The sequence below is a fragment of the Macrotis lagotis genome, chromosome 2 (genome assembly GCF_037893015.1).
Source record: "Macrotis lagotis isolate mMagLag1 chromosome 2, bilby.v1.9.chrom.fasta, whole genome shotgun sequence".
Lineage (NCBI taxonomy): Eukaryota > Metazoa > Chordata > Mammalia > Peramelemorphia > Peramelidae > Macrotis > Macrotis lagotis.
The window spans coordinates 69,323,284-69,339,402 of record NC_133659.1 but is presented as its reverse complement, the minus strand read 5'-3'; the positions used below and the strand labels follow the sequence as shown (position 1 = coordinate 69,339,402).

Sequence of the window (16,119 nt, the reverse complement as noted above, 5' to 3'; positions counted from 1 at the left end):
CCCAATCCTTCTGGAGCCTTTTCCTGGTCTCACCTCATTACTGGTGTTCTTCCTCTGAGATCACCTCCAGTTTCCATTGGATCTGTCTTGTCTCCCCGTTGAAAAGAGATCCTGAGGACAGGAACTCTCTTTGCCATTCTTTGTATCCCTATCATTTCAGTCTGGCCCTTCCTAAAAAACTTGTTAGCTGACTTCTTGTAGTGTTCTCTCAGTCCTTGAAGATTTTATACATACACACCTTACACATACCTATGTATACATACACACATGTTAAGTATATGTGTATATAAAACAACACACTGTTTTAAAGGGACTCAGGCTAAATCTTCTCAAGAAGAAATGTTTGTTACTTTTCTGAAATGGAAATATGTCACTTTTAGAAAATTGTTGTAATCATCTAATAAAATTTTAGTGTGTTACAGTTTAGATCCAGTTATTCTTCCATATTTAGTAGCAAATGAGAACTTTCTGATCATCCTCTTTTGCACTCCTAACATTCCTGAAGTTTATAAATTTTCTCCCTTGACCTGGCATTACTTGAATACAGTTACAAATAGTTTTGAAAGAATCTCTTGGGATCAACACACTGCAGTCTATATAGTTTTACTCATTATGAGGAAATAGTGATAACTTTTTGAAGTTATTTTCCCTGCTTAATAAAAAAGGCTATTCAATAAATTACTTTTTTCCTAATGTGCTAAATATTTTTGGTGGTGGCCCAAAAGGCAAATTGCCCTTCTGGAAAGGAAGTAGTTTTCCACAATTCCGTTATCAAGATCAGATTCTTTGGGTTTTTTTTTTTGTTTTGTTTTATGAGTACTATCTGTTTAAAGGTTCATATTTAGGGAAGCAACATTTTACACCACTGAATAGTAGATTGTCTATTTCTGCCAACAAAACTGGGAAATAAGTAACCATTTTGTTAACATAACTTTCATTTTTAGGAAATAGCAGAAATATTTATTCTTTTCATTTGGTAAATGTTTAACTACCCCTTTAAAACTATAAAATTATATATATATATATATATATATATATATATATATATATATATATATACATACACACACCATGTTGATAAATCAGAGAATATTTGAGTCATTCTTTTGATAACCAGTGAAATCTATTCTGGAAATTGAATGAGTTACAAAATATGTATTGTAAGGGGGGGTGCTTATTTTTATAGATTTTAAGTCAATATTAAAGTTAGATTGATTTTAGGAATATTTATGCATATATGTCACAAAAAATAAATAGTACATACTATGAGAATAATTTTTATTTCATAACCCCTTTGTATTTTAATGTCTGAGACTTATTAGTTGTTTAATGTATTATCCAAATTGTACTTATGATCATATCTTCTAGAGATCACACAAGTTTTGTTACAGTATAAGCAAATATAATGTTATTGATTTTTCAAACAAATTAATCCTGTTTGGGTATCTCCATACATTCTACTTGTGTTCTCTCTTATTAACAAACTTTATAATAATTTTCAAATTGTCTTTTCCTGTTTTCCCTTCATGTTGAAAGGAGCTGCATTTTATTTTTATTTTAGTTTAGCACCCTAAGAAACATCACTGGAAAAAATGACAGGTTCCACAAAAAGGAACGTGATAAGTAAGAATTAGCTTCTGGCATTTTTGTATTTAATAGTTAAAGTAACCTACTGAAAAAGAGCCTATTGAAAACAGTCCTTTGTCAGACTACACCAACATCTATAAGATTATTTGACATGCACAATGCAAACCAAATCATTCAAAGTAGCAGTGATAACCTTGCACTCATAATCTCCAGCCCTCTGTAACAGTGGTTTAAAAAAAGTTCTTAATTTTATTTCTACATTACATAGAAGGGGATATGAGACACATTTCTTATAGAGATATTTCTGAAAAATAACTTATTAGTTATTATTTTTCATTTAAGTGGTTGAGAGACTAAGAAAAAAATTTTATATCATTCTTTGTCAACTTTGAATTCAGTGAACAGTTATTAAATACCTACCTTGTACCAGGCTCTGTGCTTAGCTCTGAGGATACCAAAAAAACCTCAAGGAGCTTACGCTCTAATGGAGAAAGCCCACAAAAGGAGGCTAGAAGCAGGGTTTAATTTTAATTTATTTTTGTGAAGAATTTACCTGCCTCTCTTTGAAGTATTTATAATTTTAGCTCTCTAATATGTAACAACTTTTGGTTCCAAAATTGTCAAAAAATAGTAGATTGTTCATGGTAGTTAGCTAATTACTAGATTTTTATCCATTTCAATTTAATGCAGATAACCTGAAAGTTTTAATACCTTCTGTTAAAGTGGTCTGTCAGACACTAAATACCCCTTTTCTTTTCTAGGAGTCCAATGTGCTGATTGCTGCTAACAGTCAGGGGACAATTAAGGTAAGGTGGTTTTCTGTTTGTTTTTTCTTAATCACCATTTTAAATATGGATGGCTTTTTAGAACATAAAAGGGTAATGAAATTTATACATTTTGAATAAGCCATTAGGGGAGATCTATCCAAACATGTATATGCTTGGAGTGATCCAACTAATTTTCAGTCTTAGAGGAGACACTGGCACTGTCTAAATGCTACATATTTCCTCCAGAACCCTTTTGCAGTATTATATAGAGACCAAAGTATTTTATGAAATTGCTGGCCATTTCACAGAGACTAATGCTGTGCTATTGTTTTTTCCTTTTTTATCTTTGTGTAACCCCCACCCCCCTTCCCCATTCCTATACCTCCTTGCCATAAAAGCCACTTATTTGGTCATTAAAATGGTTGTTAATTAGGAATCAAAAACTCAAATGCCTCTCAGCATTCCTTAGTGACCCTCCCCCCCACAAACATTTTATTGTTTTAATTGCTGATGTATAGCTTTTCACTCACTTAATTTTGTGACTATAAGCTTAAAGAAGTATTTTTGTTTATTCATTACGCTGTTTAACTGTAGTGCTTCCCTTTAAGGCAGTTGATCATAATTGATTGGAATTAGAAATCCAGGTGTAAACAATGAGATTTCTATAAGAATACTATTTTTAATGTGCTTTTTGCAACAAGTAGATGTACCTGGTACTTTAGCTTTCCTTATGTCTGAGTTAATTCTTTCAGGTAATCTCTGCTTATATGGAAGCAGACAGAGATGGTTGTTTTTATTAATACTCCTAGTGATTCTTCTGTCACTTGCCATTAAGCACTCATGTTTTCCTTGGATATCCTTTCCAAAAATCAACAGATATATTACTTGTTAATGAGAAGAGAATGTTGACCTAGCAGCCTCTACTCTTAACTCCAAATCACACTCATCCATGCAACAGGAAGCCAATGAGAGAGTCTCAAGGAGTAGGGGAATCAGAGTGCTAGCTACTGAAATTAATTTATCTTAAGTGGTATCATCCTGTACTCTGCTAACTACTGTTCCATTTGCTTGAAAATGTAATTTGAGAATGGCAAGTAGCTTAAACAAAAGCCAGGTTTCTTAAATGATCAAATTTGTTACACTACAGCAGGTAGAGGAGGTTCTTTGCATCTTTTGGGCTGTTATAATCATTGACCTGGAAACCTGCTAGACCTGCTGCTTCCTGGAACTATATAATACCCGCAAAGTCCAGTGACAATCTAGAATCTGCCCAATATCTAGAATCTGCTGAGCACTCTCAGCCTTTTATGTTAAGTATTTTCCTTCACCAAATATAAAGTAATACAAAAAGCATGAAGGTGTTTGGATAAGTCAGACTTGAGAAAAACTAAAGGAAAAGAATGAGCAGGGGACCGCTAGGTGGCGTAGTGGATAAAGCACCGGCCCTGGAGTCAGGAATACCTGGGTTCAAATTCGGTCTCAAACACTAAATAATTACCTAGCTGTGTGGCCTTGGCCAAGCCACTTAACCCCGTTTGCCTTGCAAAAACCTAAAAAAATAAAATAAAAAGGAATGAGCAGTTAAATCTTTGGCACCTAGAATTGAAATGCCCCGTTAACTTTTCTGCCAATTTCTTCTTCCTCTGGTTTTCCATTACAAATTGGTTTTGTGTGATCAGTCCTGCCTATTGATCTTAATTGATTTATGTAACGATGTTAGTTTCTTTGATGCTGAAAATAATGTAAGATTGTGATAACAGTGATTGACTAGAAAGTGGATCTTTCATCAAGAAAGGGCTAAATCTAATGGGGTAGATTTTAATTCAGATAATCTTGATATTTGATCATTTAAGTAAACATAAAAGAAATACTTTTTAAAATTCTAACTGATAATGCCTTGTTTTCATGGAAAGTAGCAAATAAGTACTAATAACGCATACTTGGATACACTGATGTCTCTGTGGTCTTCTATGATTTGAACTCCATCCATATAAGGAACCTAGTGCACATTGGGTACAGTAGAAGGAGTTCTGACCTCAGAATCAGAACTGGCACACCTCCCAGGCCTTCCATTTCCTAATGAGCCATTGCCTGCCAGAAAGGTTAGGTGATGGCTGGACAGATACTGAAGACTTCATCTTTGGTGTGGTTGCATCAAAGACAAAAAAAAGAAGCATATCAATTGCTTTGTAACCCTTAAAATACTGTACAGTGACTAGTTATTCTTTGTAGTACCTTAGTATTCTATAACGATACAAACATAAATATACAAATCTATTTTACGTGTAAATATGTTAAACCTCCAGATAGGATCCATCCTACTTGCTGATCACCTGGAAATGTTTTCATAATTGCTCTGCATCAACAGGTTCGCTCCATTTTTGCATGCTTGTTTACAAGCTGATTTACCCATTAGACTAAAGTCCTGAAAGGCTGGGGCTCTTTTGTCTCTTTTGGTATCCCCAGGACCCAGCATATAAATGAGCCTAATAAATGCTTATTGACTGACTGGTATGTATTGTATTTTACTTTCCAGGCTCCTTTATTATGTGATAGTAAACAAACAAAAGGAAGAAATGGACCTCCCATTCACAAACATTTAGTCTGTGTCTCACCAGATTTTCTAGGACATCATGAAATGAGTTTATAGTTTCTGGTCATGACCTGCATCTCTATAGAATGTATAGTCCCCAATGCAACACACTCTGTCTTTAAAAGAAAAGTGGTAAATCCTTTCAAACTCTGTAGTATATTTAAAATAGCTAATAATGATGATATTAATAATAACAGCAACTACAGTAAATGATGAACATGTAATATAAGACTTTAAGATTTGCATTGTTTCATTCAATCTTCATAACAACCCCATGTGACAGGTCCCCTGATTGATTTGGTCTTGCTCACACAGTATCTCCATGACTGTGGCAAGATTCAAACTCCATATCCAGCTCTCTGAGCTTTGACTCTTCTTAGAGAAATGGACAAAAGGATTCTTGGGTGTCATGTCTGGGTATTCTTCTTTAGAGTTTTATGCAGGCTACGCTTTTAAACTACATTTGTATATTCTGATTTTTCTATTTTAAAATTAGGTGCTCGAGCTGGTATGAAGGATCATCCCTCAAGGAAAGATTGACTAGGTCCTGCTGAAACAGATCTGCAGTTCACCATGAGAAAAGAAAGGAAACCTTCAGATGATGCCCCTTCCTGAAACCATCATGGATTTTTTTGTTTTGTTTTCTTCTTTTTTCTCCCTTTTTTTTCATCCCTCTCCCCCATCTAAGGACTCTTTAGGACCTCTGAGACACTGGGAACACCCAGTGAACTCTCCACCATCAACATAACTCCATGGACTTTGCTGCTGCTGGTGGTGGTGTGGTTGTCTAATTTTTATGATAGGGAAACAAATTCTTTTAAATAAAAACAAATAACAAAAAAGAATAAAAGTTTATTGAGCCACAGCTAAGCTAGGGAATTTTTTATCATCACACATAAGGAAAGATATACTTTTAAAGGGAGGAAACTCTATAAAAACTACAGAACTGAGATCTAGGAAGTCTTTAGCTCCAGTCATAGACAAGAGAGATACACAGAATGAGAAATTATAGATGGGGTTTGAAGTTATGTAATAGAGAAATGTGATTTTTTTTTAAAAAAAGAATGAGATTTTGGGGTTTTTTAATGATTTGAATTCTTACAAGAGATGAAATTTATAGTATCCTTCAACAATCTGAGTCCAACTTTCTCCTGCCTCTGGTCAGGGTTTTTCAGTGACCTAACAAGATTACTCCTAGGCTGAGGGAAAGCATGTGCCAAACAATTCAATGCCTAGACTCCTCTCATCTACTTAAGATCTCATCTTACGATCTATCCAACTCAATTTCTGTGAAACAAACAACTATCAGATTGCCACAGTTTCCAATTCTAGCACATGCTAAAGGAAAAAGATTTGAAATTGTTATCCAGACCTCTGAGCCATGAGTCTGTTGGGTAGTATGGTTAATTTTTTAAATAGTTTTCAAGTTGTAAAAAAAAAAAAAAAAAAAATGGAATCCCACAGGCAAAAAAGAACAGACAAGTACAGCTAAAAACCATGAAATCAGGGGCAGCTAGGTGGCGCAGTGGGGGGCGGCTAGGTGACACAGTGGATAAAGCACCGGCCCTGGAGTCAGGAGTACCTGGGTTCAAATCCAGTCTCAGACACTTAATAATTACCTAGCTGTGTGGCCTTGGCAAGCCACTTAACCCCATTTGCCTTGCAAAACAATAACCATTAAAAAAAAACTGGCCTGAAATTTGATTTAGGTCTGACACATATATAGTGATAAGATGATGTATTTTTCACAATTCTCCCTACACCCAAATCCTTGAAACTAAAATCACATCAAGATAATTCCTTCTTGAATGTTTCTGAAGTTTGTAAGGAAAATATAATTTCTGATTGAGAAGATACCAGCATCATTTTAAATTGACACCTATTAGGTACCCAAGCTGGCCCCAAAGAGGTACTCCCTCCACTGCTAGCAATTAATGGTCAGAGTGTTGTGCCTCAAAGAAGAGGTTTATAAAGATTTTAGAATTTTAGAATCAGTAGGCAAACTTGTCCAGATCATTATGAAAACAGAAAATGGAAGTTCATGGCTGTTAGTTAAATTTTGTAGTTAAATAGCAAGAAGAGTATTTATTGTACTAACTTATTTTGTGAAACTTCTCCATATAATGAAAGATCCTTTGAGTTTTTTGAACAAGTAAAAATCATTTTAAGGAAAGTTAGCTTAAAGTTCAGCTGTTCTATTTTCCTTTGAGGAAATAAATATGTATTTGGAAATAAACACATATCCATGTGTGTGTATATATATGCACATTTTGCATATATGTACACAATACATTTACATCTGGAAAATAGTATTATTTATGCATACAATCCATTAAATGTCAGTTGGTATTACACAATGATAATAGAAATGCAGCTAGATAGCTCTGTGCATAAAATGCGCTATCTAGAATTAGGAAGACCTGAGTTCATATGTGACCTCAGTTGCTTACTATCTGTGTCACCCCAGGCAAGCCACTCAACCTCTGCTTGCCTTGGAGGCAGGTGGTTCAATAGAGTTCTGGACCTGGAGTCAGGAACTTCAGTTGTTTACAGTAGTGTCTGACTCTGTTACCTTCTTTGGTATTTTCCTGGCAAAGATACTGGACAGCTTGCCATTTCCATCACTAGCTCATTTTTACAGATGAGAAAACTGAGGCAAACAGGGATCAGGAAAAAAAGAATTCAAATTCAGCCTTAAACAATCAGTAGCTGTGTGACCCTGAGAAGGAAATAGCAAAACATCCCAATATTGTTGCCAAGAAAACCCCATGGACAGTATTGTCTGTGGCATGCCGTAGTTCACAAAAAGTTGGACATGACTGAATGACTAAAACACAACAAAGATACTAGAATCTTAACAGCAGAAGATAAACTCAGTTACCTTACTTTTCTAGATGAGGAAATTGTCACAAGAAGAAATAATTTCCTCTAGAGCTCCCAATTCCTGGTTCCTGGTTCTTTCCACACCATGTGAGGCCGCCTTAGTTCCAATATAAGTTGTTTCTCATTTACAAAGGAAAATAGAGAAGTAGATGCCCAGTGGGTAATGATTCTACCTCAGGGTCAGGATACTATGACTCTCACTGGCTATATATCTCTCTGGGCAAATCATTGAAGCTCCTTGACTCTTAAAATTCTGAGCTTCTCAAGAAGTTGTTGCTCCATATTGGTAAAGTGCACTGCCTTTCCAGGGATAAGGTCACAGTTCTGGATTTGGGATTGGAGAGAATTTAAGCTCTCTGCATTATATTGTGTAACATCTATGTGACATGGAACTTATATATTCACAAAGGTTCAGACTTCAATTTTTAAGGAAAATCTTCATGGAGACAATTGCTATTTTAAGAAAATAAGTTAAGATCAAGGAAACTTATAAGAAGGCATCTTACAGATACCTGGAAGTTTAGGGAATGTTCTCTAGTGTCTTGAAGGTTTTCAGGATCCTTGCCAAAAATGTATTTTGTGCTTATTGGTAGATGGTTCTGCACTTCTATTAAGTAGATTTCATATAAAGCCTCAAAATTCCTTCTGAGAACTGCCTTAAAAAAAGATTCCTCTTCAGGTTGGAATGGACTTAATGATTTTAAAAGTTCACTCTAACTTCCTCACAAGGACCCTTAGATGAGTAGGTATCTTATTTATACACACACACACACACACACACACACACACACACACACACACACACGGTGGGGGGAAGGTTCAGAACCATCTTAATAAAGAAAACTTAAAATCCTTGTCAACTTATTGAGTTCATGTGAATATAGATCTGGAAAATATCTTGAGATCATCCATGCAACTTCCTCATTTCATAGAAGAGTAAACAGGCCCAGAGAAAGGCAATGGCATTCTGGGTCCTGATTCTAAGAATATCAATGTTTCTAATCATTTTTCTAAGTTGCCCAGGATGATACACAAATAGACTTTTCACTGTGTCATACCATAAAGATCATTTCACCACTACAACCCCCCTTTTTTCTAAGTCCCATGGGCAAAATAACAGCCCAAGGACAAAAGCCAATCTTGTCCAGCCGTCCAGCTTGGAAAGATCTAAGTCTGTCATTGTTAAGAAACATGGAAACATCAGATAAAAGGATACAGAACACTGAGCCGATTTTTTGAATAGTAAAATAGTCAAATGACAGGCACATTTTTGGAATGGAGAACAGCAAGAAATAACCATATTTGCATATATAAGAAGGAACCTTATTTTTAAATAGACTTGGAAGAGTTTCTGGAACTAAATTAGGAGTTCTTTGAATGATGGTATGTAGGGGTTGGGGACAAGGAAAGGAAACTTCGATACTCTATGCTTTCCCCTCATGCTACAATGCTCAAATTCTTTTTGGCTAGGGTCTTAGCTTCATGCATGATTTCCATCCTTCCAATGCTGCCACGGTAATCTACCTCACAATAAGTGATGGCCTCAAAGAATGTCATTGAGCAAATTAGGCTCTTCAATAATGACAGCATTAGCAGATTTCTGCTTGTAGTAGTAGTAGTAGTAGTAGTAGTAGTAGTAGTAGTAGTAGTAGTAGTAGTAGTATAGTAGTAATAGTATAGGAGGAGGAGGAGGAGGAGGAGGTTGAGGATAGTAGTAGTAGAATAGTAACTTACTGCCCTTGACAAATGAGACCCTGGAGAGCTTCCAAAGCTGGTTGAAAGAGCACACCATTTAAAGTAATGATCATTTTTAAACAACACGTTATGGATGGAAGAAGATGGAAGACAGAAAGCTCTACCTGTTAATGGGGATAACCTCTGTGATGACAATCTCAGTACATCTGGATGATTCCTAAGCAGTTCTAAGAGCATGTTAAGTTTTCTCTATGTTTTTATCAGTACAAGGTCACTTGACTACTAAGTGTGTGAGGCCAAATTTGAACTCAGGAAGATCAGTCTTTGTGACTCCAGGCTAAAGAGATATTAGGAGGATAAAATAGCAGATTTGGAAACATGAAAATTAAGTGTTGATTACTGGAGACATTTACTAAAAAGATCATTACGTTAGGCGTTCAGAAATTTTGGATTTTAATCTGATCTCTGCATCTAACATATTAGGACATTGAACAAGCTTTAAGAAAAGGAACATTAGAACTTGAGAGTTGGGAATAAATTTAAGGTCATCAGACCCAGCCACCTCAAAGGTGATGAAAGAGAGGCATAAGAATACTCCTATTCCAAACCAGATGATCACAAATTTCTCTCCTCATAGGAAAGCCCATGAAACCATTCCATGAATTTTGAAAGTTAATATTCCCCAAACATCCATATTCTTGTCCATTGAGTGCATTGCAATACTTTAGTGTAGATCGTAAAAATGCTCTAGGGCAGCTAGGTAGCACAATGGTTAAAGAGTTAGCCCTGGAATCAGAAAGATCCAAATTAAAATAGGGTATCAGACGCTAGATGTGTGACTCTGGGCAAGTCACTTAACTGCCTCAATTTTCTCATCTGTAAAATGAACTGAAGAAATGGTGAACCACTCCATTATCTCTGCAAAGGAAACCTCAAAATGGGATCACCAGGTCACACACAACTGAAATGACTGAACAACAACAAAATGTTCTATGTTAGGGAAGCTAGGTGGCACAGAGCCCCAGCCCTGGAGTCAGGAGTACCTGAGTTCAAATCCAGCCTCAGACACTTAATAATTGCCTAGCTGTGTGGCATTGGGTAAGCCACTTAACCCCATTGCCTTGCAAAAAAAAAAAAGTTCTCTGTTAGAATTCATTGTAATTTTTTGGCTTGCTGCTGCCTTACACCATCTCCAACTCCCATTCTTAAGTCCAAAGCCAAAGAGTCCTTTTCAAAGAAACAAATAGAAATAAATAGAATCAGTATATAAAAGAGATATTACTCAGACAACTACAAGGAATGCTCTTTAATATTCCAACCCTAGCCTTGAGGTTCCCACAACAAAGAAAAATGTCAGAAATATTGTTGAGTTTAGGACTACTTATAGATTGAAATTAATACCTTGTGGTTCCCTGATGTTTCAAGATTTTTTGCAACCATTTATTAAATACCTATTCTGTACTAAGTGTTGGGGATACAAAGAAAAGCAAAAAACAGACCTTGTTCTCAAAGAGTCCACGGACTAATGAGTAAGATGACCATATAAACACTTTTTCCCAAATTAAATATATGCAGAGAAAGAAATTAAGGAGGAAAAGGAAAAGCTTCCTTCAAAAAGTGGTGCCTAAGCTCAAGTTTGAAGGAAGTCAGTGATACCAGGAGGCAGAGAGAATGAAAAGGGAGCGAATTCCAGCCATGGCAAAAGTCCTGTCATATGGAGAGAGTTTCATGTTGAAGAAATGGCAAAAACCTCAATGTTGCTAACATCACACTTGGTGAGGAGTAAAGTCTGCAGAGTGGAAAGGTAGGATGGGGTCACATTTTGAAGGGTCTTAAAAGCCAAACATGATTTGCCCTGGACCAGCCTCAATATTTGTATCCCATTGCCCCGACTCAAGGAGTAGGGACTGGCTGGAGGTAATGTCTCATTATTGATGTTTGGCTTACAAAAATTTTTGCCATTAGAAGATCCAATTTGGTAGATTTTATTATTTCTATAGAATTCCTTCATAAAACAACATCTCTTTTGCAGGATACTGGGAATTCAGTTCAGGAAAATTTCCACATAATTAAACTAACCTTTAAGTTGAAGTTGCCACAATAGAACATGTGCCAATAAGTACTACTCAGATATTCAGTGTGTGCAGAGAGAGAGAGAGAGAGAGAGAGAGAGAGAGAGAGAGAGAGAAGGATTTAAATTCTTAATCACAAAAGGGAATGAACAGAAATCAGGGGTCTGAGAACATTTATTGTGTAGGGAGCCTGTTTGAAATGTCACATTGTGAATTTAATGGGGCTGGCTCAGAATATTGCTCTTCTAGAGAGCTGAGGTCCCTGGACAGTGAAACAGAGGATGTTTAATGTTGGATTTTTCTTAGAAAATTCAGAAATATTTATTCAAAGTAAATAGGTAAGTATGAGGATTACAGAAGGAAGCTGACAGGCAGACTTCTCAATTTCTCTGATTCTTTCATCCTTTTACAATGCTATTGAAATTACCTTCCAAAATTCAAGCAGTGCCTTACAGTCTGAAAGCACAATTAGAACTGAACCGATGGTCTATGGAATGATCTTGTTGATTCTAAGTACAAATAAGAATTTGAGTCTATGTTATGGTTAATGTTCAAATCATAGCTAGTTTTGACATAATCTAGTCAATTGCTACTATTTCTCAGGGAGTAGATAAAAAGTTAACTTTTAGCAGACTAAACATGATTATATGACATAACATTTAGAGACTAAATTTTTTTAAATGTACTTTTTTTCTGAATCACCTAAATTTTCTACTATATCTCACCACTCTGCCTCAATCCTGAAAGCCTTCCATTATAACAAAATATTTCTTCAAATAACTTCCATTTTATTTGAAAGCATTTTCACAGTGGAAAAGAAATGAAGTAGGTGTATTTGTGAACAAGAAAATTTTTAAATAGTTTATTTCTCCAACAACATACAAAGATAGTTTGAAGCAATCGTTTTATGTAAGATTTTGAGTTTCTCATTTTTCTATCTCCCCCCTTCTCCTGACAGAAAACAATCTAATATAGGTTATATGTGCAAAACTATGCTTTTCAACAAATATTTTAAAGAAAAGTAGAAATGGGTGGGGGGGATCAGCAAAATCAAGAAGAAATATTGAAAACATGTTTCATACCTGTGGACCTCCTATGATTTCTAAAGAGGGAGTAGAAGAGACCAGCAATTGTCATCATTCAAAGTTCAGGACTAGCTACTATCTATTCTAAGCCTAAGAGTCAAATTTTGTATTTTCTTTGCAGGAGCTAAGAACTAGAAAATGGAGACATATCTGCATTAGCTGGAGCTTTGATTTCAGTTGTGACATTTTCAGGAAGCAAGCAGTCACTTTCAATTCCAAGATTTTAGCTTAGTTCTTAAGGATTTTATCTCTTCAAATTCCCCAAGTGATTTCCCCAAGAAAGTGTGTTTTTTATTCTAAAACAATTGTATAGTAACACTGAGCAACCAGATTGTACCTTACACATACAATGGCAGTAATATATGTTGCTGGGAAGGTTTTTTTGGCATGTTACTAAATGAAAAGGCTTTGTATGAATGCAAGGGAGCTTTCGCATGCTCATGTTGAAACTTTATCACTCCTTTTCAATTTCTTTTTTTTCCCTATTATGTATGGAAAGGTGTCAGTCCAAAGATTTAGGTCATCCGCAATAATGATTCTAGAAGATCCAAATGAAATCCAATAATGTGGTCAGATATACAATTCTGGATTTCAAGTTGGGAACTGTTCTTTATTCTGCCATTTCGAAAGATAAAGTTAAGCTGAAGGTCAACTGTCATGGATGTTTTCAGAGACCACAGAATGACTTAAGTTGATGTGCTCTTTTGGATCATAAGAGACAGTTTCTATATGACCCAACTCAGGAGGACCTGAGTTCAATCCTCCTGCTTGAAAAACTATCTTGGAAAAAATTCCTAAAGCTAAACCTTCACAAACTTTTCCTTCCTGCAAGATATCCATTTTCTCCATGGGGTGATAGAACCTTTTTTGGGAACCTTGTGGTCTCTTCTGCCTCATAGGCAGCAATAGCATTAGAGAAGGGAGGAGAGATGGCAAGAGTAAACAGATTTGTCATCAGGAAAAACAATCACATCCATGGAACAGCAAGAAGAGACATGAGATGTTTTCCCAGTGTTTCAAACCCCAAGGGGTGTGCTTATCTTCTGGTAGCCACCCGCCCTGGAGTTGTCTGATTGCTGTCATAACAAATCTTTGTGACAGGAGAGGAATAGATTTCCCTCTCCACTGTCCTCCTGTTGTGTAAGGACTGGCTACCTGGCAATTCAGACTGTCCACTCAGCTAAACCAACTTGCTTATCAAATGCCCATTGTAAGTCTAAGCCAGATAAACAGCCAGCTAGCCTTAGGGCATCTGATTAACTCCTGCTGGGGGTGTTAAGTGCTAAGGGACTAGGAAGATGAGCATGGACATGGAAGCTTAACTCTTAAGAAGTGCTATGGAAAGAAGGAACTAGAAGTTTTGAGGGTCAATGGAGTCAGAGGATAAAAAGCTATCTGAAAACAGTCCCTGGCTTCAAAATTCTAGTAGTTTAGTTTGGGAAATACATGAGAAAATAACTCAAATGTCAAGACAATAAGGGATAAATACCCAATGAATAATAGAGATAATGAGCAGACTCAAATTAGAAGAGAGCAAAAGTATATCTCTTCCAACCTAGGCTTGTCAGGAAAGGTGCTTGAAGTTGTTCTTGAAGAACGGAAAATGGGAATGGAAAAGTATTTATCACTTGTAAAATCTCTTGTATGTGATGTGGCTTCTACTGAAATAGCCAAAAAGTTCTTGAATGGTTAAGTGTCAAACTACTAATACCAAGGATTTGGATCAGCATAGAGTGGGGAAGGTTGGAAAGGATAGGTGGGTCCCATCAGTAGCAGTCCCAAAGAATATGTGACTGACTGACCCTTATTTATCCCCTGTCATAGTGGTAGTTAGGTGGTGCAGTGGATAGAATCCTAGAGTCAGAAGGATTTGAGTTCAAATCCAGTCTCAGACACTTGCTAGCTGTGTGACCTTAGGCAAGTCATTTAACCCTGGTTGTCTCCCATCCATGTCCATCTCTAGTTGTCCTGTTTCATTTCTGTCCACTGGACCCAGATGATTCTGGAGGAGAAAGTGAGACTGGTGACTTGGCACAACATCCCCTCACTCAAATCCAGTTCATGTCCTCAAATCCAGTCCATCACCTCCTTGGTGTCCTTGAAAATGAAGGACAAACAACATCATTACCCCTGTCCCAATGTCATTGTAGACTTAGTTCAGTCCAAAGATTTAGTTCATTCACAGTAATGAGTTTAGAATGGTCCAAATGAAATCTAATAATGTGGTCAAGTAAACTTGACTCTGGATTTCAAGTTGGGAACTTTTCTTTATTCTGCCATTCAAATCCTATTGGATCTTAATCACTTCACCTTTCACTGCCAAATTTTCTTCATAGATCTCCAATAAAAAAATAATTTGTTAAATGTTTATTGTGTGCCAGACACTGTATTCTTCACTGGTGATATGAAAAAAGGCAAAAATACCCTCTGCCCTCAAGGAACTTGAATTCTTACTAAGGGGGCAATAAGTATATAAATAGGTATATATAGGAAACATACAGAGTAGCTGGAAAGGAACCATATAAGGAAAGGCCAGGATCTAGATAAAGAAAATAATCTCTTTGGTTTTTATATTGTAAAGACTATTTTACAATCATCATAGGAAGGATAAGAATTCAGTGTATAGTTCTAAAGTGTAGCGCACAGAGCCATGCTTGTGTATCTACCTTTAATTCTTTTGTTTTCTTTTTAATGAAACATCAGATTTCAGAAATTCAGAAAGTGAACTTATTTAGGAGTCAACGATTTTGTCTCTATTTTCTGTGCAAAAATCTAAGAGATTCAAAAATTCCAGGAATGGGGAATGACCATTGAAGAGACACAGTGATCAAATATAAATTGTGTGAGAGGCAGCAAAGTGAGCCAGGAGGGATGGATCATAAAGAGAATGGAGAGGAATATAAGAAAATTGGGCAGGGTGGAAGGGACCAATTTATTGAGAGCATTAAATGAAGAGCTTTTAAACAAAGGACTTTATTTTAGCCTAGAAGTAACAGGGCGACACTGGAGTTTATTGTGTTTTAGAAGAAAGAAATTAGATATTCACAAGTAAAAACCATATTGACCACTGTGGGGAGAATGGATTACAGTAGGGATAGTCCTACCAATTTAACTAGAAGACAGCAGTTTAACTGGAAGAAACAATATATGAGAGGTACTAAGTGCCTGAACTTGGGTGAGTAGATAGAAGCCAACATAGTACCAGAGAGCTTAAGGTAGGAATGGCTAGATTTGGCAATGGAATGACTATAAAGGGTGAATAACAGCCAGCGTATTAAGATGATAATGAGATTGTGAACCCAAATGACTGAGAATATGGTGCCCTCAACAGTAGCAGGAAAGTCTGAAGCGAAGTATTTGTTGGGAAAGATGAGGATGCACTTTTGGCCATGTGAGTTTGGGTTACCTATGGGACATTTAATTTGAAATATCCAAAA

The 16,119-nt window shown here is 36.2% G+C and overlaps 1 protein-coding gene across 1 annotated transcript in view; it reads left to right on the top strand.

Moving 5' to 3' along the window:
* COP1 (COP1 E3 ubiquitin ligase) overlaps positions 1-13,156 on the top strand; it is a 306,374-nt gene extending 293,218 nt beyond the window's left edge. Inside the window, exons 19-20 of the mRNA XM_074222102.1 lie at positions 2,349-2,393; positions 5,444-13,156. Of these exons, the coding sequence (XP_074078203.1) occupies positions 2,349-2,393; positions 5,444-5,461 (63 nt within the window). The 3' untranslated portion in view covers positions 5,462-13,156. The remainder of the gene's footprint in view (positions 1-2,348; positions 2,394-5,443) is intronic.
* Positions 13,157-16,119: the final 2,963 nt, after the last annotated feature.